We start from the raw sequence: 22,078 nt of genomic DNA, 5'->3' as shown, positions 1-22,078 counted from the left end.
ACCAAACCCAGAAAGAAAGGTCTCCTTGCTCGATAGTTGAAAATACCAAAGCCCTAGTCACATATAGGATGCCTCTTTACTGCCCAATGGCCGCAACGAATCGGGCTGCGGCCTAGTTCACGTAACACTTGACAGAGCTCAACGAGCCTGTATTAATGTTGTTGTTACCTGGGGCTTGGATATCGCCTGTGCTACCACCGTTGCAGGTAGTCGAACTACAAAATTCCACCAGTCAGCCAGGATGTCCTCGCCGAGGCACAAACGGGGCATACTTACGTCCAGAAGCGGCAACGGTATCCACTGGGGATACTGACTGACTTGACCAAGTCATTGACGGGACTGCCGTTCAAGCTGTCTGTATTTTGAAGGATAATTAGCTATCATGATAACAGTTGACCTCATATACCTTAAGGTATGCGTTTGATAGACGGAAAGGAATCAAATGACGGGGTTAGCCTATGGTGGGTAACCACATACAGCAATCATGTTGAGTGTAGACGGGAACGTCAACGCAGGCCTCCAAGTTGACATCTGAACAGACATAGATGTGCACGAGAACATCTCTCTCCTGGAGGGTGCGGGCCTCGATTTCGACGGGCTCAGCAGCAGGGGCAGCAGTGACGCCGGTGATGGCGGTCACGAGCATCAGGAAGGCTGGTGTAAAACGCATGATGAATTGTATGATCAACAGAATTGTTCGAGTGAGTTAGAGAAGGAGGACTGGCTTGGAGAAGTAGAATATCTCATGTTCTGAGGTCAAGACGATGCATTATATACTCCCTTTTTGGCCCCAATTCCTCTCGCTTACATCTTGAGGGCGTACAATGTGCATTAGTCGACATGCCGGAGGATGTAACGTGTCTTGCAAGATCGAGACTTTGTTCATTATCATTAAATGATGAGTCAACACATGATTATCCAACCGGGAATGGAGCTTCCGAGGGCACAAGTATAGAGTCGGTCAACTGTGAGCCATATATTATGCTTGACACAATAAACACTCAAGTGTAGTATATAACTAGCTATCCTGTACCCTGTACCTTCCAGTATGATCGAAAATCAGAATGATCTCGGTTCTCTCTCGTGCTTATTCACATTGATACGCAGAGTCTCACCTGAAGTCAACTGTCCTGGATCTGGGGTTTACCCGTCCAGGAATTTGACAATGTAACATCGTCAAGCCATGTCATATTTCTCGGCCCAGTAAGACGGGGTTGATGATAATCACAATCACAATCATCATGTCCCTTGCACTTAACGGAGCTAGCCTAAGCATACAACAATTCTATATAGACTAGTGCTCGCGGACTTACACCCCGAGAATCCTTCCACAGCGCCAAAACTAGACTCGATACACCGACTCGAGAGACTGTAGTGCTTTAAAGCGACCGCGTGACCAATTGTCCAGACTGCTTTGATCGGCGACCACCTGGGGAGTCCCTCGGCGGTCAGATTATGTTGTTCAAGTCTGAGATATAGTGCCTATAGACAGCACTACTACGTGAACGTGGCACTCGAAAAGGCCAAAGTATATCGGGCATCGCGGATCGGGGACCCACTCGCGGGGATCCCTTGCAGCTGAAAGCTTGTGGCGGCCCGGGACGAAGATCTGTCCCCGGTGTTCTCGTGGTGTGAATTGGGCTTGCATTAGTGAGTGCGTGAGTCCTTGTAGGGATGTGACCCTGGAACTCGTGATGCCACTTCCAGGGAGTGACGATAGTATCCTGATTCTCTCGTTTTTCTTCCTATTCTAGCGGATGCAGTATAATATTGGGAGAACAGGAGTTTCCTGTTTAGTCAACTACGGTAAGACAGACTGTCGGAACTGTTATGTCTCACCTCTGTGGCGCTGCACGTAAGCAGCTTGGGCGCGTACCTCATACGTTGTGAGGGCATGAGAGGTGAAACAACTGTCTAGGGAAATAAAAAAAGGTGACATCGTTTGAATGTACAGGGAAGCGCATAACAAGCTATATTCGATACGACTTCGATGAAACTGGGGTATACGCAAACTGAGTATCTGCAGTCCTAGGCAATTCCGATCAAGGGGATGGAAGTCATTCAATTCCACCATTTACTGCAGGGCTTAGATCCAGTTAAGACAATTTTTTTGGGTAGGCTGGGCTCCGTTGTTTCCAATTCCAATATTGAAGGTTGCAGCCCAGGGCTGGAGGTGTTGCCCTAGATCAGTCATCAAAGCTAGTCCACCCTGCAGGGCTCTCATGCTTGGCATCATTGAGCCTGACAGATGGAAGCCCTGTCGAACTAAGATCACATGGAACCATCCTATGATAGCCCACTCGGAAAAAGTGCTCCAGCCCAATAAGGAAGATACACTCTAAGCCTACCTAATGATTGGAAGATTCTCTTATCTTATCCAGAGAGCGTGGAGCAGTACAACTCCCTTAGCGTGCTGGATACATGAAATCCCGAATAATGTCAAGCCTTTCTCAAGCAACATGCTCCGTGATTTTGATAGGTCAACAGGATGATCCTTCAAGCTGACATGCTGCTGACCCTGTGTATCCATCTATTCATTGACAGGCCAAGTTCATGTTAATTTGCGGGCTAGCGGGGGCCTAAGCAAGGCGGTGCCGCCACATGCACACTACTGTACTTGACGACAAGAGGCCAATCATAAGCCCCCATTTCGCAATTCTATAGGCCATCATTCGACGCCTAGGTATGTTGAGAAAAATGCTCTAACCTCTTCTTGGTGCCCAGCCGCCAGAATTGCTTAACGAGGCGTCGCTTTGCAGCCAACCCCTCCTAGTATTCGAGTACTTATGGCAGCCCTTTCGCTTAGCGTTCAAGTCCCGTGAAGGATCCTTCTGATCCCGTATTTTCCTATTCGGTTCACTCATATTTGATGTTTGAAAATTCGAAATTGTTGGCCCTGGCTGGGCTGAGCGGCGTAAGTGCCCATTATCTCCTCTATCGCCATGGCGAATGGGACCTGAGTGCCCCTGTGATTTTCATTGGCTATGTATTCCTTCTGTTAGCGACTACAGCTTTTGATGGTGTCGTGTATTCCCGTGAGGCTGGTGACATTGCGCCTAGAGCTTTGGTCTTGTGTCATATAAGTGGTGTATATTTAAGCATGCTCGTATATCGTGCGTTCTTGCATCGTCTTTCTAGATTTCCTGGTCCGTTCCTGGCCCGACTGTCTAATTTCTATGTCACTGCCCTATCGGGAAAAAAGTTACAGCTGTGCGATGAAATTCAAAAGCTCCACCAGCAATATGGCGATTACGTTCGTATCGGTACACAATTCATGATTCCTCTGGTTCTTAAACGAATGCTGACCGTTCAAAACAAGGTCCTACTGAGATTTCTATCATTGACCCAGCTGCCATCAAAGTTATTCATGGTACAGCCTCCAAGTTTGAAAAGGGTCCCTGGTACACGGTCATCGAACCCAGAACGTCTCTTCAGACAGAAAGAAATAAATCGATCCACGCTCAGAGAAGAAAGGTCTGGGACCGGGGCTTCAGCACCCGAGGTACAACTAGATCTCTCTAGAACTTTCACAGCGAGACTTGTCGTTAACTGTTTTTTTTTTTTTCATTTAGCGCTTCGCGATTATGAGCCACGGATTACCCTCTATACAGACCAATTAATTGCTGGAATTGAGAAGAATGTTGGATCTCCCATGAACATCACTCCTTGGTTCAACTATTACAGTTTCGATGTGATGGGAGATATGGCATTTGGTCACTCATTCGACATGCTTCTTACTGGAGAAGACTCTTATATTTTACGACAAGTGCATGATGATATGAAGAAGATTGGACTTTTCAGTCACTTGACCTGGCTATTTCCTTTCGTCAAAAGGACACCAGGAGTAAATAAAGACTACCTGAAGCTATGGAAGTGGATGACTTCTCGTGTTGAACACCGGATACAGGTTAGTGAAATTGCATCTATTTGAAGATGGGCTGAGATCCTACGATGATACTGACGCTGGAGGCATTAGAACCCACCAGAGATACCCGATCTGTTCTCGTGGATTTTGAAGGCGTTTGACGAAGGTCCAAAATCCGAGCAGGATCACCTGAACCTCCAGGGTGATGCATATCTGATTGTCGTTGCTGGCAGGTACGTCCTCGACCATCTCTCTTTCGGGAAGTTTGGGTTGACACAAACCGAATCTTAGTGATACCACTGCTGCTACCCTGACCAATATTCTATTCCATCTTGTCAACAACCAAGCGCTATACAAGGAGCTCCAGACTGAATTAGATTCATTCCTGCCCGAACTGTCCTACGACAAACTGACAAGCTCTAAGCTCCTCGACGCTGTGATCAATGAAACACTCCGATTGCATCCAGCAGTACCATCCGGCGTTCAACGCGTGACTCCAGCCGAGGGAGTCAAAATCGGCGAGACATACGTTCCTGGAAACACCATTGTTGCTATACCCTTGCATACCTTGTTTAGGGGTAATTATACCCCCGATTGTTCTCCTTGGAAGAGAGTCCCGTACTGACAGCACATCTTCCTAGACGAGCGTCTCTTCCCTCGACCAAACGAGTTCCTACCTGAACGATGGATGGCACAGTCTGAACTTGTCAAAGATCCATCTGTATTTATTCCATTTTACACCGGTGCGTTACTTTTGACCCCATTCTCGCGCTGTTACGCTGACACTGACGACCAGGTCCGTATTCTTGTGTCGGGAAGCAACTTGCTCTCATGGAGCTTCGTCGTGTCACTGCGAAAATCGTCACTCGGTATGATGTGTCGTTTGCGGAGGGCCAGAGTGAAATGGACTATCTGGATGGGTTCCGGGATGCTTTCACTACTGTTCCTGCGTCTTTGAAAGTGGTGTTTACCAAGCGGGAAGAGTGTTAAAGACAAGAAATGAATGAATATGATAGGAGATATGATCTGTTACCAGTTGAGAAGAACCAAGGTGGTTAAGTCTGAGATTTCCATAATATGCGAAAACCCCCTTTGATAGGAAGATTCTTGCCTGAGCTAATCGCAATCCAATGATTCGATAAAGATTGGGCAATGACAGGCGGCAATGGGCTCATCATCAAGCCAATTACTGCCTACAGTCATAGTTCTCAATATAATGAACTACACATGTAAGCAGATCTCATTTGCGAAATTGTACCTACCAGTTCACTACCTGTAAGTATTCCAGGGAACAAGTCAAGGCATGAGAAACCCTCCACCGAACCAGAAATAAGGCCCATGTCGTTTTTTTTGCCACATGGGAGAAATATGCAGCAAGGTCTAGCCCATCGGGGAAAAGAACCAAGCGGCATTTTCCAAGGAAGCTTCAAGCAAGCTTATCCATATACCCCAGCACAGCCAAGAATCCGGGAACCCCAAGCGAAACAACCCGCTGGAATGCTGCATATGCAGCATCTCGCGTCTGGGACCCTGCACGGTTCTTTCTGATATTAGCCACGCCACACGGGAACACGAAGCGAATAGATGGCGTGCTCAGCGATCGAGATCCCCAAGACCAACACCATCACGACTCGGTATATCGAATATCAGCCCCGGACACCGGGGGACCCCGTACTCCGAATTCCGTACGCCCCGCGGAGTAGCAAAAGGGGTTCATCGGAGCGACACTAGAGGAGAAACCCAGCATACGACTTCCCGCCAGCGATATGAGCGGCAAGGGTGTAGCAGAGGAAAAAAAGAAAAGAGACGCCTCGTTGGGCTTGGTCAACTAATAAGATTCACCAAGCTTGATCAGCTCGTCGGGAGGGGTGACAAGAAACTCGTATTGATGCAGCCAGCGAGGCTGAAACCGAGCCCGGTGAACGGGAATATGGGGGCGTGAAGGTGCATCTCCGAGGAACGGGAAAGTCAAGTTACTGTACATGTCGCGATCTGCTGGGTCAGCACGTGTGGGCATGTGTACAGTACGACCGAAGGCAAATGTGTTTGCAGATCTAGCATAGATTGGAGAGAGTCAGGTGCTGCAGGGTGCGACGCCACGAATTTTATTGGGAGGGGTTTTGGTTCTTTTGCTTTGGCTGGTAGTCCATAGAACATGGCCCGATAACGTTATGTGAGATAACTTCAGTTAATGTACGTGAACTAAGCGAGGATTGCGAGAGAGAGAGAGAGAGAGCCTAAATAGAGTAATATAATATCGCGCTACTATATTACACTTCCCGGTTCAAGGGCGCAAGAACGTTAGAAACACGTGAACTGTCAGGAAAAGACGCGATTAAGATCTAGATGGCGTCATCGGGTTTAACGTTTTAAGGATTCATGCATGTTTTAGCGCCATATCAGATTCGGAGACTGCCTTTTGCCTTTGCCTTGAGGGAACGCCTTTTTTTTCGCGGCTGGATCGTTCGCATAAGGATCTGACACGGGAATAGGCTTCTCAGTGACCACTACGGATACGGTGATAGTGTTTTTAGTGTAGTGTGTTTGCTGTGTCCACTGTGTACACTGTGTTCACTGTATTGTATGCACCGATCGAGTAACGAGGGCCGAGCTCACACGGACCCCTGCCAAGCAGATGAGAGTTAAGAAACTAAAGGGGGTTTAGACTACAGTACGCGGCAGAGGACGGGGCCTCGGAGCGGACGTATGCGAGTACGTAAGTAACACCCACGCATTTCTACAGTAACATGTTATATACAGGTATGATTAATGATTTCACCAAAACCTTGGAAGAGGATGTTAAGGTTATCTGATGTAAAATTAGACGGGGAATGCCATGGAAGTGTAGTCAGCCAAGGCGGTGAAAAAAAAAGAAGAAACCAGATTGAGCACTTTCACCATCCCACGTTGAGATTGCGTGTTCTGTATGTGTTGTGATTGGCCCGTCCTACTCCACTCTTGATCGTCTTGGGGCAAATTGTGTGGAGGCGCACTCTCATTCGTCATGCGGCTACTTGGCATTCTAGAAGAAAGTCATCTATGAGAAGGAGTCTGTGAGCTACAGTTATGGGGGCAACGAGCCTGCCCGACACCTTAGATGGAAATCTGGCCATGACTGGCGAACCGATACCACCCAGAAGAAGATTCTCTGTTCAAGAAAAGCCAAGTGTTCGCCTCCTTGGAACCCCGCTGGGCGGAAGCAGTGTGCTCCATCAGTCGTCATCCGTCCAGACCGGAGGAGTGGGACTTGTGGATGCTCACATTGGATCGGCTTTGCGATCATCGGACGGGAGCCGTGTGAAATGGTTCTTCAGACGAGCCTTCGCTTTGAGCAACCAGTTTTAGTTTCAGTTTGATTTTCTCATTTTCATCTCTTCACTCAGATCCCGGTCCAATCTCGTGTTCAGCCAAGCGAGCTAAGCGTGGGAAAAACCCCTCCGAATTATCTGCATTTGGACATTTGATATTGCGCCATTTGCTTGGGAATTACGAAGCGACCCCTATACCCGTTTCGCGACATGCTGGTCTGATTGTGGACATTCTTTTTTATATCTCTCTCTGATCGTCCGCTTTTTTGCGCTTCTTGCCAGTCTCCATCTCACACGTGGTTCTTGTGGCAGCTGTCAATTCCCCCGGCTAGATTTATATTTCCGGTCATCAGCAACCATGAGTGGTGAGGCCACCTCCAAGTTGGGACATACCCTGGCCAAGGGCCTGGGTATCAAGCTCCCTTACAGAGACCCTCTGGGTGCGACGTCAGGTTCCGAGCCCGTCACAAGAGGCGAATCGACCTTTTCTATGGGTACTGTCGACACATATTCCTACAATGAACCCGAACCGACAACTTTCGACTGGATCCGCGAGACCACCCCTTCCGGCCGCCAATTTGTTCAATATTTGATCAACCTGTTCCCTTTCCTGACCTGGATTTCTAATTACAACCTCCAATGGCTGTACGGTGACCTGGTCGCCGGTATCACTGTTGGTGCCGTCGTTGTGCCGCAGGGTATGGCTTATGCCAAGCTGGCTGAGCTACCTGTGCAGTTTGGTCTGTATTCGTCCTTCATGGGAGTTTTGATTTATTGGTTCTTTGCTACATCTAAAGATATTACCATCGGAGTAAGTGATCCGCGCCCGATCGAACAGAGAATGGGAGACTAACTTGACTAGCCGGTGGCCGTCATGTCGACTTTGACAGGAACTATCGTCCTCGATGTCCAGGCGATTTATCCCGATTATCCTGCTCACTTGATTGCATCTTCTCTCGCCGTGATCTGCGGTGGTATTGTCTTTGTGCTGGGTATCTTCCGCGTTGGTTTCATCGTGGATTTCATCCCTCTGCCTGCCATCTCTGCCTTCATGACTGGTTCCGCTCTGAACATTTGTTCCGGCCAGGTTTCCACTATGCTGGGTGAGACGGCTAAATTCAGTACCCGCGGTGCTACCTACAAGGTCATTATCAACACCTTGAAGTACCTGCCATCTTCTACCATTGATGCGGCTATGGGAGTTACTGCGTGTGCGATGCTATATATCATTCGTTCCGCATGCACATATGCTGCTAAGAAGCAGCCTGCGAAGGCCAAGATTTGGTTCTTCATCTCAACACTCCGGACTGTCTTCGTTATCCTGTTTTATACCATGATCAGTGCCGCCGTGAACTTGCACCGCAGGGATGACCCTTTGTTCTCACTCCTTGGTACAGTCCCCCGTGGCTTCCAACAGGCCGCTGTTCCCGTCATGGACCGCAAGATCATTGCTGCATACGCCAATCAGCTCCCAGCCGCTGTGATTGTTCTTCTTATCGAACATATTGCCATCTCCAAGTCCTTCGGCCGTGTTAACAACTACACTATCGATCCCTCCCAGGAGTTTGTGGCTATTGGTGTGAGCAACCTGCTTGGGCCTTTCCTCGGTGCTTATCCTGCCACTGGTTCCTTCTCCCGTACTGCGATCAAGTCTAAGGCCGGTGTTCGCACACCCCTGGCTGGTTGCATTACTGCCGTCGTTGTGCTGTTGGCCATTTACGCTTTGCCGGCTCTTTTCTTCTATATCCCCAAGGCATCTCTGGCCGGTGTCATCATCCACGCGGTCGGTGATTTGATCACTCCCCCTAACACCGTGTACCAGTTCTGGCGTGTGTCCCCGCTCGATGCGATCATCTTTTTCGTCGGTGTCTTTGTCACCGTGTTCACTTCTATTGAGAACGGTATTTACTGCACCATCTGTATCTCGGTTGCCGTTCTGCTCTTTCGCGTCGCCAAGGCTCGTGGTCAGTTCTTGGGACGTGTCACCATCCACTCCGTGGTCGGTGATCACCTGCTGGACACTGATGGAAAGTATGGATCTTTCGGAAACAACAAAACTCCCTCCGACGACGAGGAACACCACCACCGCACCATCTTCCTTCCCATTAACCACGGCGATGGTTCCAACCCTGACATCGAAATCGAGCAGCCTCACCCCGGTATCTTCATCTACCGCTTCTCAGAGGGCTTCAACTACCCCAACGCCAACCACTACACAGACTCCCTCGTACAAGCTATCTTCAAGAGTACCCGCCGAACAAACCCCCATGCCTACCGCAACCGTGGCGACCGTCCCTGGAACGATTCCGGCCCTCGCCGCGGCAAGGAGGGCAGCGATGACCATTCCCACCTTCCCATGCTCCAAGCGGTCATTCTCGACTTTTCCTCCGTGAACAACGTCGATGTTACTTCCATCCAGAACTTGATCGATGTCCGCAACCAACTTGACCTCTACGCCTCCCCCGAACCGTACAATGGCACTTTGCCCATATCAACAACCGCTGGACCAAGCGTGGTCTTGCCGCCGCAGGCTTCGGCTACCCCACCCCAGTCTCCAACGAAGGCTTCCACCGGTGGAAGCCAATCTTCTCCGTCGCCGAGATCGAGGGCAAGGCCTCCGCCGCGGCCCACGCAGAACTCATCAACAACCAGCGCGAACAAGCCTACCACAAACACGAAGACGTGGAATCCGGCCTGAAGTCGCAGTCCTCCGCAACTGAGCGCGAGACTCACGGCATCGAGACATCGTCCGCCGAGTCACACGACGTCATTACCGAGGACAAGTTCCAGCGCGATATCACCGACAGCAAGGCGTACCGCAGTCGTCGCAAGGTTGCGCTCGTGCAGGGCATGAACAGACCTTTCTTCCACATCGACTTGACCAGCGCATTGCAGAGTGCCGTTGCCAATTCGTCCGAAGAGGTTCCTCACATTGATTGATTTTCCCATTCCCCTTTCACGTACACATTTCATCTGATTTGCATTGTGTCTCTTCTTGCTCTGCATCGATCATGCTATCCTCCCTGGTTTGGAGTCTGATCTGATCTGATCTGATATACCCTGATAATGACCTGTTTATCTTTCACTTTCACTCACATTCACATTCACACTGGACATTTGTCGTCTTGCATGTGTTCTCGCTCCTGTTTTGCCTTGTTTTGCTTTTGTTCTGTCTATATTCTTTTCGGCGCTCTTCCCTTGGTTTGCGTGGGTTGGTTTATTGGAAGAAAAGGATTGGAATTGTATTTCTTCGGCTCTTGCCGAATTAATTACTAGGGATACCCCTTGATATTACAAATATTGAATTATAGATTGACCTTTGGCGATATACTTCTTGTGCAACTTGAACTTGTAGACTAAGTGGTTCATTCCTTATATCCCTAGCATATCCTCGAGGACACAGGACTTGGTCAAGTCTATGACTGCTATGATTGGGATAACGACATCCGCACGAGTCAATAGACGTGAGTAGCGAATCTTTTATTCTGATCATGGGCATCTTACTAGGTTGTGATGTCCAGCAAGCCAGTATGCTAAATGTAGACAGGTTCTCTCTTCGCCTTCTCCACATCTTCCGAGTGTAGCCGCTTAATTCATTCACTGCATTTCTCTTGCCTCTGGTGAAATTTGAGGTTCCGAGGAACTGGTTACAATTAAAATAACTATTTAATTGGCTAGAATCAACGATGGAACTTGATTTGTGACGGTTGCCTGACCCAGTGGGTGGAAGACTTATCCGGCAACAATCGATAGCTCAACAACTTGTATAGATAGATGGCTAGACAATAGAATATGGAATTCCGTAACAAAAAGCAAAGAATAGTATACTACATATCAAATAGACCAAACATACCAAAACCAAATAAACAAAAGAGAAGCCGAAACGACCTCGGTTCAGACCCGAGATGCGAAGTACGCCGCATCCACCAGAACACCCAAACCTCAACATTTAAAGGCTTCAACTGCAGAAATTCCAATTCAAGTTTCCAATGGCTTCCAAACTAAGCCATCTGCGTCCTGCGCTATACTTCCGAGCAGTCCCTGCACGCATCTCCGCACCTCGGACATGCCTCGCCCAATATAGCTCCCACTCCCCCATGGGATCAACAACAACCACCCGCAAGAAAGTCACCATCCAAACCCTCCGCAATCTCTACAAAAAGAACGAACCCATCACAGTCCTCACAGCATCTGATTTCCCCAGCGGCCATGTCGCCGACACAGCCGGTATGGAGATCGTCCTTGTGGGGGATAGTCTTGCTATGGTAGCCATGGGCATGGAAGATACAAATGAAGTCACCATGGACGAGATGCTCCTGCACTGCCGCAGCGTGAACCGAGCTGTGAAGAGTGCCTTTACCGTACGTCCAATCCCCCAGGCTCCCCAGACCATTCCACGCAGAACTTCACTTCTACCGTCCCCATCCACACCCCAACCCCCCCACGACAAAGACAACCCTAAACAACTAAACAACTAAACAACTAAACAACTAAACAACTAAACAACTAAACAACTAAACAACTAAACAACCAAACAACTAAACAACCAAACAACCAAACACCAACTAACAAGCAACCAGATCGCCGACCTCCCAATGGGCTCATACGAAACAAGCCCCGAAAAAGCCCTCACATCCGCCATCCGCATGATAAAAGAAGGCGGCATGCAAGGCATAAAACTAGAAGGCGGAGCCGAGATGGCACCAACCATCAGCAAGATCTCAACAGCCGGAATCCCCGTCATGGCACACATAGGACTAACGCCGCAACGGCAGCACAGTCTCGGCGGGTTCCGCGTGCAAGGCAAATCCGTCAGCGGCGCGGTGAAACTGCTCACGGATGCCTTGGCTGTGCAGAAGGCCGGGGCGTGCATGGTTCTGATCGAAGCCGTGCCGCCTGAGATTGCGGCTATTGTGACATCCAGGCTGAGCGTGCCTACTATTGGGATTGGGTCTGGGAATGGATGTTCTGGGCAGGTTCTTGTTCAGGTTGATATGTTGGGGAATTTCCCTGCGGGCAGGTTTTTGCCCAAGTTTGTGAAGACTTATGGGGATGTTTGGGGCGAGGCGAGACGCGGCATTGAGGCTTACCGGGAGGAGGTTAAGAGTCGGGCTTTTCCTTCTGCGGAATTTACTTATGGGGTTGATAAGGAGGCTTTGGCGGAGTTTGAGAAGATTGTTGAGGGAATGTCTGTTGACGAGGGGTATGATAGAGTTTGATATCGGTAGGTAGCGACTACTTGAATGTAGAGTAATAATGTATGTTGGACGAGAACCCAAGAGGGTTCGTGTTTGCGTGTGTGTGTGTGTATAGATATTCCAGGCTTGATATAACGTGACTCTGGGAACTAGCCCAAGCATACAATCCAGCGAACGCACAGAGATCTACTCAGAGCCATTCGGAGCCAAGTCACATCTTCAGTAAGTCGTCCAATTCGAATTAAAACACATTTATACAACCCCAATCGATATCCCCCATCAAATGCCTCCAAACCATAACCCAATCACCGCAAAACACCTCCAACACCAGCCCACCCAAGCACAAACCCACTAAGCGCCTCACTCATAACACCACCACCAAACCAAACATCCCTCCAAGCACCCTTGCGCAGAATTCTTCTCGAACCAGCCTTCCCGTCGAGCTGCATCTTCACAGTCTTGCTCTTCTCATCCATCTCCACAACACCCTCGATCTCACCGACATTGCTACCGGGGAAGAAAGAGCCGGCGCCACCGCCGTTTGAACGGTGAATGAGAACTAGATGGAAGAGTCCCGAGACGAGAATTGTGCCTAGGAAGTAGAAGGCGAAGCCGTAGGTTGATTGGAGGGCTAGGATTCCTGCTGAGAGGCCTAGGAGGAAGGAGGTTAAGCTGTGGAGGGTTGAGAGGACCTATTTGTGGGAAGGAGGGGAGGATGTTAGTTTGTGATCTTGATTGAATTGGGCTTGGTTGGGTTGGTGATGGTGGGAGGTTGCGGAAGTGTGGTGGTGGCCGTGGGGGGTGCGGGATAGGGGGCTGATGAGGGTTGCTTACGCGGTTGTTGTGTTGAACTGATTCCGGCACGAGAGGACTGATTAGCAGGGAGAGTTCCTGCTTTGTTGGTGCCATTTTGGGTGGTTTCTTTTCTTCGCTTGCAATGGGTGCGAGGGTGGTACTCCGGGTTGGGAGATAAAGCTGTGGCTTGGTGTTGTCGGTGGTTGACAAGCCTTGAGAGGATTTGTGTATTCAACCCAACGGAAATTGCAGCTTGAGTCCGGGATGCACACAGGCTGGAAGATGGGAGAGCTTGGGAAGAGCGCGGCTTGACAGACGGAGGTGGCAGCGCGGTTTCTACGCACGGGCCACATCTACTGACACGGCGACAGTCCAGCGAAGTCTACTGGAGAACGAGAACATTAGAGCAAAACAACATCTGGACAGGTTTACACGTAAATCCAATAATTCATGTCCTTATCTACTATTAACTCGAATGCAATGTTCAATAATTCCAGAGCCCATCTCATGAATCCGTTCACATGGCAGCGTTTGATACATTCCAGATCCCTCGATTATGCCGCAAATAAACGTAAAAATCAAACAAGATTTTCGAGCTTGCCGTCGGTGCGAGCCTCCTTGACCTGCTCAAATACCTGTTGGGAATGTTAGCGTACTAATCAGTGGAGAGTCGAGTCCAAAGGATCTTACCTTGAGCATTTTGTTCCGAGCACCGAGAGCGTTCACACCGCGGTCCTCCAAGGCCTTGTCGTCAAGCTCAACCAATTCCGTCCATTGCAAATCCTTCAGATTATCCGTGTACTTGTGGAGCCTGAGGGATCGCAGCCAGCTGGGGATATCCTTCAGAAGGGCAGGGTCGGTGGGGTCTTCAGGGGGCTTGGAGCTGCCACGACGACCACGCGGAGAGCGGCCTCGGGCAACCTCCGAGTGATCCGACAGGTAGCCCTCACTGCCCAAGCCGAATTGGCCAATATTAAGCGAGCCCATTCCGTTGCCCATAAGAGGGTTGTTAGGGTCATAAGCCGCCAGGAAACCGTTGTTCTGGGGGGAGGTGAAGCCCATCGGGGTCAAGCCTCCACCCTGCATGACAACGCCGGGAGACGATGGACGAGATCGTCGGCCTGCCATAGCAGCGTGTTGCTGAGCCTGCAAAGCTGCCAGCTGCTGAGCATTGAGAAGCTGACCGGCAACCAAGTGTTGTCCTCCAAGGCCTGGACTAGCCAAGCCCTGAGAGAAGGTCGGGTTGCCGTGGGAGTTTTTGCCCTGGCCATCGTTGGAGCGAGCACGGCGGTACTTGCGAGCATCATCCAGCGCAATTCGGTTGTTCACCGTCGACAAAGCTGCCAGCTTCATTGCCGTGGCGTTTGCAACCATATCCGCATGCGTGTTAGGATTCTGGTGCTGCTGACCGAAGGTAGCAGTCATCGGAGTGTTGGTCATTGACGCCCAGCTGTGGTTACCAACGTTGTAGGGAGACAGAAGAGGAGGCTCAATGTCCGGAGCAGGGATATTAGCGGTTTGCGGAAGAGGCGAGCGCATGCCCGAGGGCTGGCTGAACTGGCCCATGGGCTGATGGCCGGAGGATGACTTGGGCCGAGCAATCGGGGGCTGGGTGTCTGAGAGACCTCGCTGAGCCCATGGAGATGCCGGAGGTTGTCCCAGACCGTCCGAGCTGTTGTCAGGCGCGGAAATAGTAGGGGCGACGAATGAGGCACGGTCGAAGACGGCGCTGTTACGGTTTGAAGGAGGCGCATTACCCGTCTGTTGGGTGAACTCGGCCTTCTTCTTCGCAATGGCTGCGGCGGCGTCTGGGAACATGGCATTGATGGTCGAGGGGTCGAGGCCCGAGTTTCGTTTGGCGCCAGGGGAGGGAGGGGGACGTCCGAGAGAGTTACGGGATGTATCCATATTAAGCTTTGACATGGCATCGCTCAGGCGGCTGGACATGGCATCTACGAAGATGGGTCAGTGACGGTCATAGAATAATGTGCGAGAATGGACTGTACCCTTTTCGCCAAAGTTGGCGGGAGAAAGCAGGCCAGACATAGGATGACCCTGAGACATTTGCTGCAGGACTTGGATGAAGAAGCGAATCTGCACCTGAGTAGTCTGCTGCAGCAAAGCATACAGAGCCGCAGTTCTCTCGGCCTCGCTCAACACACGGAACCATTGTTCGATGGCACTCAGTTCATCCTTGAAATCTTGGTCCAACGTGGCAGCTGCCATCTCCTCCAATGTAGTTTCATATTGGTCAATGTCAGAGAGCCACTGCTGGGCGGCACGGTCCATCGCATCTTCCGAGTTCTGGCCTTGAGATTGCTGACTGAAGAAGACTTCCGACGATGGACGGATGCTTCGGGCGGACAACGGCGAAGGAAACCCGGACATGTCTGCCGACGCCCGCAGCTGGTGCGATCCGAGATTTCGAGAGGATGACGGGGGACGAAGGGTGGAATTCGAAGCGTCGGGGGTGCTATTGCGATTGCCGATGATATGACTAGCCATGGTTTGCAACGTGTTGCGAATAGTAAATACAGGGGAAATTACTGCAAAACACCTGCAGCGCCTGCTGAGTTTGCGTCACGAAAATAATCAGAAATCCCCAAACCAGGCCTTGTAGAGTATCAGGCTTGAAAAGACCCAAATCTCGACTTCGACAATGATCGGGCACAGACCAGTCCAGTGGGCTGCACCTCGAAAAGTGTGAAGAAAGTGAGAGAGAAATTAAGGCCTGGAACGAAAGACGAAAGAAAGAGACGTGAAGCAATAGTGTGTCAAACACAAGCAAGCCACAGTCCCGAAAGGAAAGGAAAGAAAAAAAGGGTGAGGAGGGGAGGAAGAGGAGAAGGAGAGGAAGTCGAACTTTGGTGCAGAGGCTTTTCTGTTTCAGGCCGCGATCACGGGTTCCGACCTCCAACATTCTTCGACGCGAGCTTTGCGATTTGCGCCTTTCGACTTTCTGCGCTAATTTGTCTCATTTTGTCTATTCTTCTCTAGATATCTAGGGCCTGGTGGAGATGTTACTATGAATATCTGCCAAGACCAGGCCTGAAACGTCCCAGTGCGCTCTATACCGGCTTGATATCCACGTTGATACCACGCAGCTGTCAAATCAGACACTATCCCTTACAGGGTGGTCAGACAATTCTTGACCATGGCAGACAATTACTATCCAGACATACGCTCTCCCTCAAAGGTAGACTCGGAGTATCCGGCAATCGATGAAGATGTCCACTATGCATGGCAACAGCGTCAACCTATGAATGATGGGAATGCGCTTTCCTCAGTGCTTGATCCTCGACTTTTTGGAGACCAGCCACAGCCCGTGGAAAGCTTCGATCAACCTTTCGCTGAAGCTCAAGTGGAGATAGAGAAAGAGGAAGAGTCCTCTGGCGAGTCTGATCAGCAATATCCCCCTGTACCATATGTTCCAAGTCAGTATAATGAGGCTGCATGGGACAACGACTTTGTAATGTCCGATGAAGAAGAAACGGACAGGTAAGTTGGTCAGATTTCTTATCTTAATGAAGCTAAGATTGTATCAGTGACGACGACGATGATGATGACGAAGCAGCAGAAGATGATGACGATGATGATTCTGTTGCCAGGAAACGCCGACGCCGAGGAGGTGGGCGTTTCTCCGGGAGATATGGTGCTCGCGGTGGAAAGGGTATCAAGAGAGGACCCCGGAAACCCATTGAACCCGGTCCAGAGTTCAAGCACTTCCACTCGGAGGCCACATCTGCTTTCATTGATGGAAACTATGATTATGCCATTGATCAGGTCATGCAGGCAATCCAGGCCAACCCTGAGATGTTCGCTGCGCATTCTCTTCTGTCTGAAATCTTTCTCGCACAAGGAGAAAACGACAAAGCCTTGGCAGCTCTTTTCAACGGAGCTCATACTAGGCCAAAAGATCCTGGTGTTTGGATCAAAGTTGCTAAGCTCATCTTGGACCGTGCTGGGGACAATCGAAAGTCTGCTTTGAATGATGTGGCTTATTGTTACAGTCGCATCCTCGAAGTCAGTCCTGAAAATTACAACATCCGTTTCCAAAGGGCAGCAATTTATCGTGAGCTAGGACATAATGGTCGAGCTGCAACAGAATATGAAAGGTTGCTCAAGGAACGACCACACAGTGTCAAGGCCCTGCGCCATCTTGCAGAGACATACATTGACTCGGATGAAATCCAGAAAGCAGTGGATCACTACACTGATAGCATTGATCACTACTTGACTCTTGATCCTGACGAGTGCGAATTCTCTTGGTCCGATGTTAACATTTTTGTGGAGCTTTTTGGTTACCTGAAGCAGCCCGCGGAAGGACTGAATTCTTTGAAAACGCTCGCTCGATGGCTCTTAGGACGGGCTGATGATACTATGTGGGAGGATTTTGATGACGACGACCGCGAGTGGGACGCCGATGATTCACCTCGACGTATCAAAACAGATGGATACGAACCTGGACAATGGCCACGGGAATCTTACGGACTCGGTCTTCCTTTGGAGCTTAGAGTCAAATTGGGCGTCTTCCGTCTGAACATGGGTGACAAAAACCAGTCTGAAGCACTAGTAAGTGTGATTTCATGCCGATACTAGGCGATAAAAGCGCTAACCAACCGGACCAGCATCATTTCGAATGGCTCAATCCTGAAGATGACTCCGAAGGCGCTCGGATATTTGACTATGGCGATCTTTTCAGGGAAGTGGCGGATGCACTGAAGACAGCCGGCCTGCTAGAGGAGGCTTTGCGATACTATGGCCCCATTCAGCAAACTTCAGACCATGCAGACATCGGCTTTTTTATGGCTATGGGCGAATGTTGTTCACAACTTGGCAAAGTAGAAGACGCTGAAAGCTGCTTCCTACTGGTCGCCGAACACGACCCAAAGCATATGGAATCACGAGTTTCTTTAGCAAGGATATACGAGAGCTTGGAAATGAGTGAACAGGCATTGAAATACGTCAACGAGGCGGTCTTGATCGGCAGACAAGAAAACCGATCTAAGCGCAAAAGAAAAGATACCAGACTTGAGCAGCTTGCCATTGAATTCAAGCTCGCTGAAACAGCAACGCTCCGGCCGCTTGCGCCCAAGCCAACAGCCCCAACGGTGGCCCTTATGAACGCTACCCCCTCAGTGCAAGGGAGAAGAGGCGAAGGCACCCGAACCGACGATATCCAGTTCCTCTATCAGAAGATGCTAGATCTGGAACCTCGCGTGAAAGATGGTGCATCGGACGCGATTGAGGATTGGCTTGACATTGCTGATGCTCTGTTGCGAGATTTCCGTTCCAATAGGGCTTTCTATCCAGAGATCCGCAGTATCGCTTTTATGGGATACTCCCGCCCACAGCAACGCAAGGGTGGAAAGGGCAAAGATCGGACATGGATGGATGAAATGCACGAAATGGCAGGCCGTCTTCATGAGAGTTTGGGTAAGCCAACCACGTCAATTCGAAAGCAGTACGCTAACCATATATCCAGGCGAAGGGGCACAAGAGCCCCTCCAGGGTGCGATCCCAACCGATTATCACGGAATTCCCTTTGATGAATGGCTTGATATTTTTCTTCAGTATGCTCTGCTCACTGCAGAACAGGGCGAGCCCGAGGAAGCTTATGAGGCCCTTGATTCAGCAGCACTTGCAAGCATTTGGTTGCATTCAAAGCCCAAATCCCGATTAATCCATGTGTGCTGGTTTAGTAAGTCTTCGCACCCTAGCTATGTTGTCTTGACTGACGCGTTTCTAGCCTGTGCACTTCGTGTTGGGGATGAAGATACCCTAGCCAACGAAGCACGCTGGTTCATCAAAGAATACCAGTTTGTCACTGACACTTATCGCCTTTTCTCTATGCTGAGCCACCTGTGTGGTAACCCTCACCGATCTCTCTTCCATTCCTCGCCAAACATGAAGTTTATGCTTCGCCAAATCAAGGCAATGGACTTCACCCTACCCAGGGATGTCCCCAAGCCTGCCCGACAGACCATCTGGAAAGAGCGGGCCACTCTGTCCACCCGCGATGAAGCCGGTGACCCAATCCCTGCCATGGAGCTAGACATCGCCCTTCTCGTACTCTACGGCCACATCCTGTACTCCGGAAACAGTTTCTACCCCGCCTTGAACTATTTCTTCCGAGCATATGCACTCGACGACCAAAACCCAGCCGTCCTCCTCTCCATCGGCCTCTCTTTCATCCACCACGCCCTCAAGCGACAAGCCGAAAACCGACACTACCTCATCATGCAAGGACTATCTTTCATGCACGAATACCGACGCGTGCGCGAGAGGCCCGGCAGTCTCCTGGCCGAACAGCAAGAGATGGAATTCAATTTCGCTCGTGTATGGCACTCTCTCGGTTTAGCCCATCTGGCGATCGAGGGATACAAAAAGGTACTGAAGCTGGGCGAACAGATCCAAAATGAAGCCCAGAATCAAATAGGAGAGAATATCTCAGAAAGCGGCGGCGATGTCGTCATGGGTGGTGCTGATCAACAGGAATCTTTACCTCCGACTTTGCCTTTCGTTGAGGACTTCTCACGCGAGGCCGCCTATGCGATGCAGTGCATTTATGTTCTTAGTGGTGATGTAAAGACCGCACAGGCTGTCACCGAGCAGTGGCTTGTTATCTGATTCACGCCTCGATACATGGGTGTTGTGCGATCTTGTAAAGAGCCCATTTCTTTCATGATCTAAGTAGTTACAATGTATGATATTGCTCAAATCAAGTGCAGCGCATCAAAGGAAGCATCAAAGGAATCCAACTGTAAAGTTGTAGAGCCATCATTGTGGGGCCGAAGCCGAGTGCGGAAATCCGGCAATGGCAAGTCGAGCCAACTGCAGCTCGGGGCATTTCTCGCGGAGAATTGCGGACTTGCAGATCTGCAACTCTCATTGCTTCGGGGGATTTTCTGCTTCTCTTATCTGGTCCTTGCTGGTCTGGTCTGTTCTGGTCCTCCCCCTCGTTATCCCCTGTCTTCTTCTCCCATTGAACGGAGGATAGAACAGACAAGAGAATCTCCCAGAAGACATTGTCCAATGAATAGAACAAACAGCACCACAGCGGAAGATCAAATCAACCCTCAAGTTGAATCTCTGCAAGTGTCCAGCGGAGATAGTCCGGCCACCGCACATTCCAATGCGCTTACGCCATCGCATGAACATGAAAAGAGCCATGAATACAGCGTTCAAAATGCAGAGGAATCGACCATCACGCGCCATTATTGGTCTCGCTTTGTCGATGTAGTATATTGGACGCCGCCGCGATGTCGATGGGATCCAGAGAATCCCTCCACCTTCGGCTTGCCTTTGAATATCCTATTCGCATTCTCCGGCACATTCACGGTATGAGGATTGCGCCCAAGATCAACAATGACCGTACTGATTCTGATAATTTAGGTTGCCAATCTATACTATTCGCATCCTATACTGGATGTGCTTGCCCAATATTTTGGCGTTACCCATGAGCGCGTCTCATTAGTTCCGACCTGCAGTCAGGCTGGGTATGCGACGGGTCTAATCCTTCTGTGTCCTCTAGGGGACTTGGTTAGAAGAAGGCATTTTGTTCTGTTATTGACGCTCATCACCGCTGCCTTGTGGATTGGACTGTGTATAACAAAATCGTTCGAGGTATTTCTTGTTATCAGCTATCTAAGCTCCGTGACTACTGTGACTCCAGTAAGAAGCTCCCATCTCCCTATTGATCTTAGGACTGACTTTGTATAGCAAATTATGCTCCCACTGGTTGGTGATCTCGTGCCCCCAGCTCGCCGCGCAACAGCCCTATCTATCGTTTCATCTGGACTCGTCCTAGGACTTCTTTTCGCGCGTCTTCTATCAGGAATAGTAGCAGAGTACTCCTACTGGAGAAACATCTACTGGCTGTCCCTCGCCCTTCAATTTCTCATCTTTGCCCTCCTCTGGATGTTCATGCCTGACTACCCAAGAACAAACATCAACATTTCCTACTTCAAGATCCTATACTCAATAATCGGCTATTACTGGACATCACCGGTCCTAGTCCAAGCAACGCTAATGGGATTCTTCCTTTCCGCCACATTCACCAGTTTCTGGACAACACTCACCTTCCTATTATCGGGAGATCCATACAATTATCCCACTCTAACAATAGGGCTGTTCTCCTTAGCAGGACTAACACCAATGTTCCTGGGGCCCCTATATTCACGATACATGATCGACAAATTTGTGCCGCAGTTCTCTATCCTCCTCAGTCTGAGCATCCTCATCATCGGCGTTAGTGTCGGTACCTATACGGGAACTTATAGTGTCGCCGGTCCAATTATCCAGGCTGCACTGCAAGACTTTGGTCTGCAGATGACACAGGTTGCGAATCGGACTGCCATCTACAGTGTTGCGCCGAAGGCTCGAAATAGGATCAATACTGGCTACATGATTGGTGTGTTCTGCGGCCAGTTGATGGGTACTTCCGTTGGGAATCGAATTTATAGTGAAGGGGGTTGGATTCTGACGGGGAGTGTCAGTTTGGCATTTATTGGGGCCGCCCTTCTTATTTGTCTCTCTCGTGGTCCGGCTGAGAAGGGTTGGATTGGGTGGCATGGTGGTATTCGGATTCGACGAACAGAGTAAGGCCTATTCTGTTTATGCTTTAGATTTGTTTGGCGAAAGAAGCAAAAGATCAGAGTATATGCCTGATTCAAAAAGAATCGAAGCTATAGCGCTTTCTAATGATATTTTCGGGCCGGTGAAAAGGCCATATTTGTTTTTTCTGTATATAAGTGGTGCTTAGATGATCAGCTTGTACTGAATAGCTTAAAGAGACAACTAGGAGTCAGAGCCTGTCTTAAGGTCGTAAAGGCGTGCCCACAGCATGTCCTTTGGAACCAAAATGCCCGAACGCCACATCAACCATTGTTTTGTCTGATAATGAAGCCTCA

General features: G+C 49.8%; 9 protein-coding genes across 9 annotated transcripts; 6 read left to right on the top strand and 3 right to left on the bottom strand.

The window, feature by feature from the left end:
* Positions 1–112: 112 nt before the first annotated feature.
* Positions 113–670, bottom strand: N7511_006897 (uncharacterized protein; the record flags this gene model as incomplete). Its single annotated transcript, XM_057129274.1, has 3 exons — positions 113–215; positions 277–355; positions 478–670. The coding sequence occupies 3 exons, from the start codon at positions 668–670 to the stop codon at positions 113–115; spliced, it is 375 nt and encodes a 124-aa protein (XP_056983830.1).
* Positions 671–3,100: 2,430 nt separating this feature from the next.
* On the top strand, positions 3,101–4,855 carry N7511_006896 (cytochrome P450; the record flags this gene model as incomplete). The annotated part of the gene is made up of 7 exons (XM_057129273.1): positions 3,101–3,263; positions 3,320–3,502; positions 3,573–3,907; positions 3,977–4,098; positions 4,157–4,443; positions 4,507–4,608; positions 4,662–4,855. 7 exons carry the CDS (start codon positions 3,101–3,103, stop codon positions 4,853–4,855), a joined length of 1,386 nt encoding a protein of 461 aa, XP_056983829.1.
* A 2,121-nt stretch (positions 4,856–6,976) lies between these two features.
* N7511_006895 (uncharacterized protein) lies at positions 6,977–7,210 on the top strand (the record flags this gene model as incomplete). The annotated part of the gene is made up of 1 exon (XM_057129272.1): positions 6,977–7,210. One exon carries the CDS (start codon positions 6,977–6,979, stop codon positions 7,208–7,210), a length of 234 nt encoding a protein of 77 aa, XP_056983828.1.
* Positions 7,211–7,531: 321 nt separating this feature from the next.
* Positions 7,532–10,113, top strand: N7511_006894 (SLC26/SulP family anion transporter; the record flags this gene model as incomplete). Its single annotated transcript, XM_057129271.1, has 3 exons — positions 7,532–7,984; positions 8,036–9,604; positions 9,685–10,113. The coding sequence occupies 3 exons, from the start codon at positions 7,532–7,534 to the stop codon at positions 10,111–10,113; spliced, it is 2,451 nt and encodes an 816-aa protein (XP_056983827.1).
* Positions 10,114–11,162: 1,049 nt separating this feature from the next.
* N7511_006893 (3-methyl-2-oxobutanoate hydroxymethyltransferase) lies at positions 11,163–12,392 on the top strand (the record flags this gene model as incomplete). Its single annotated transcript, XM_057129270.1, has 2 exons — positions 11,163–11,534; positions 11,754–12,392. The coding sequence occupies 2 exons, from the start codon at positions 11,163–11,165 to the stop codon at positions 12,390–12,392; spliced, it is 1,011 nt and encodes a 336-aa protein (XP_056983826.1).
* A 284-nt stretch (positions 12,393–12,676) lies between these two features.
* Positions 12,677–13,280, bottom strand: N7511_006892 (EMC6 family protein; the record flags this gene model as incomplete). The annotated part of the gene is made up of 2 exons (XM_057129269.1): positions 12,677–13,063; positions 13,206–13,280. The coding sequence occupies 2 exons, from the start codon at positions 13,278–13,280 to the stop codon at positions 12,677–12,679; spliced, it is 462 nt and encodes a 153-aa protein (XP_056983825.1).
* Positions 13,281–13,744: 464 nt separating this feature from the next.
* On the bottom strand, positions 13,745–15,671 carry N7511_006891 (RNA-binding protein VTS1; the record flags this gene model as incomplete). The annotated part of the gene is made up of 3 exons (XM_057129268.1): positions 13,745–13,801; positions 13,857–15,118; positions 15,173–15,671. The coding sequence occupies 3 exons, from the start codon at positions 15,669–15,671 to the stop codon at positions 13,745–13,747; spliced, it is 1,818 nt and encodes a 605-aa protein (XP_056983824.1).
* Positions 15,672–16,320: 649 nt separating this feature from the next.
* On the top strand, positions 16,321–19,796 carry N7511_006890 (tetratricopeptide repeat protein; the record flags this gene model as incomplete). The annotated part of the gene is made up of 5 exons (XM_057129267.1): positions 16,321–16,664; positions 16,712–17,738; positions 17,795–18,602; positions 18,652–18,867; positions 18,916–19,796. 5 exons carry the CDS (start codon positions 16,321–16,323, stop codon positions 19,794–19,796), a joined length of 3,276 nt encoding a protein of 1,091 aa, XP_056983823.1.
* Positions 19,797–20,201: 405 nt separating this feature from the next.
* Positions 20,202–21,770, top strand: N7511_006889 (MFS transporter; the record flags this gene model as incomplete). Its single annotated transcript, XM_057129266.1, has 3 exons — positions 20,202–20,507; positions 20,562–20,840; positions 20,889–21,770. The coding sequence occupies 3 exons, from the start codon at positions 20,202–20,204 to the stop codon at positions 21,768–21,770; spliced, it is 1,467 nt and encodes a 488-aa protein (XP_056983822.1).
* Positions 21,771–22,078: the final 308 nt, after the last annotated feature.

Source organism: Penicillium nucicola (assembly GCF_028828085.1).
Source record: "Penicillium nucicola strain IBT 29836 chromosome Unknown utg000006l, whole genome shotgun sequence".
Lineage (NCBI taxonomy): Eukaryota > Fungi > Ascomycota > Eurotiomycetes > Eurotiales > Aspergillaceae > Penicillium > Penicillium nucicola.
Note: the sequence above shows the minus strand (reverse complement) of the source record. Positions and strands in the feature narration are given on the sequence as shown.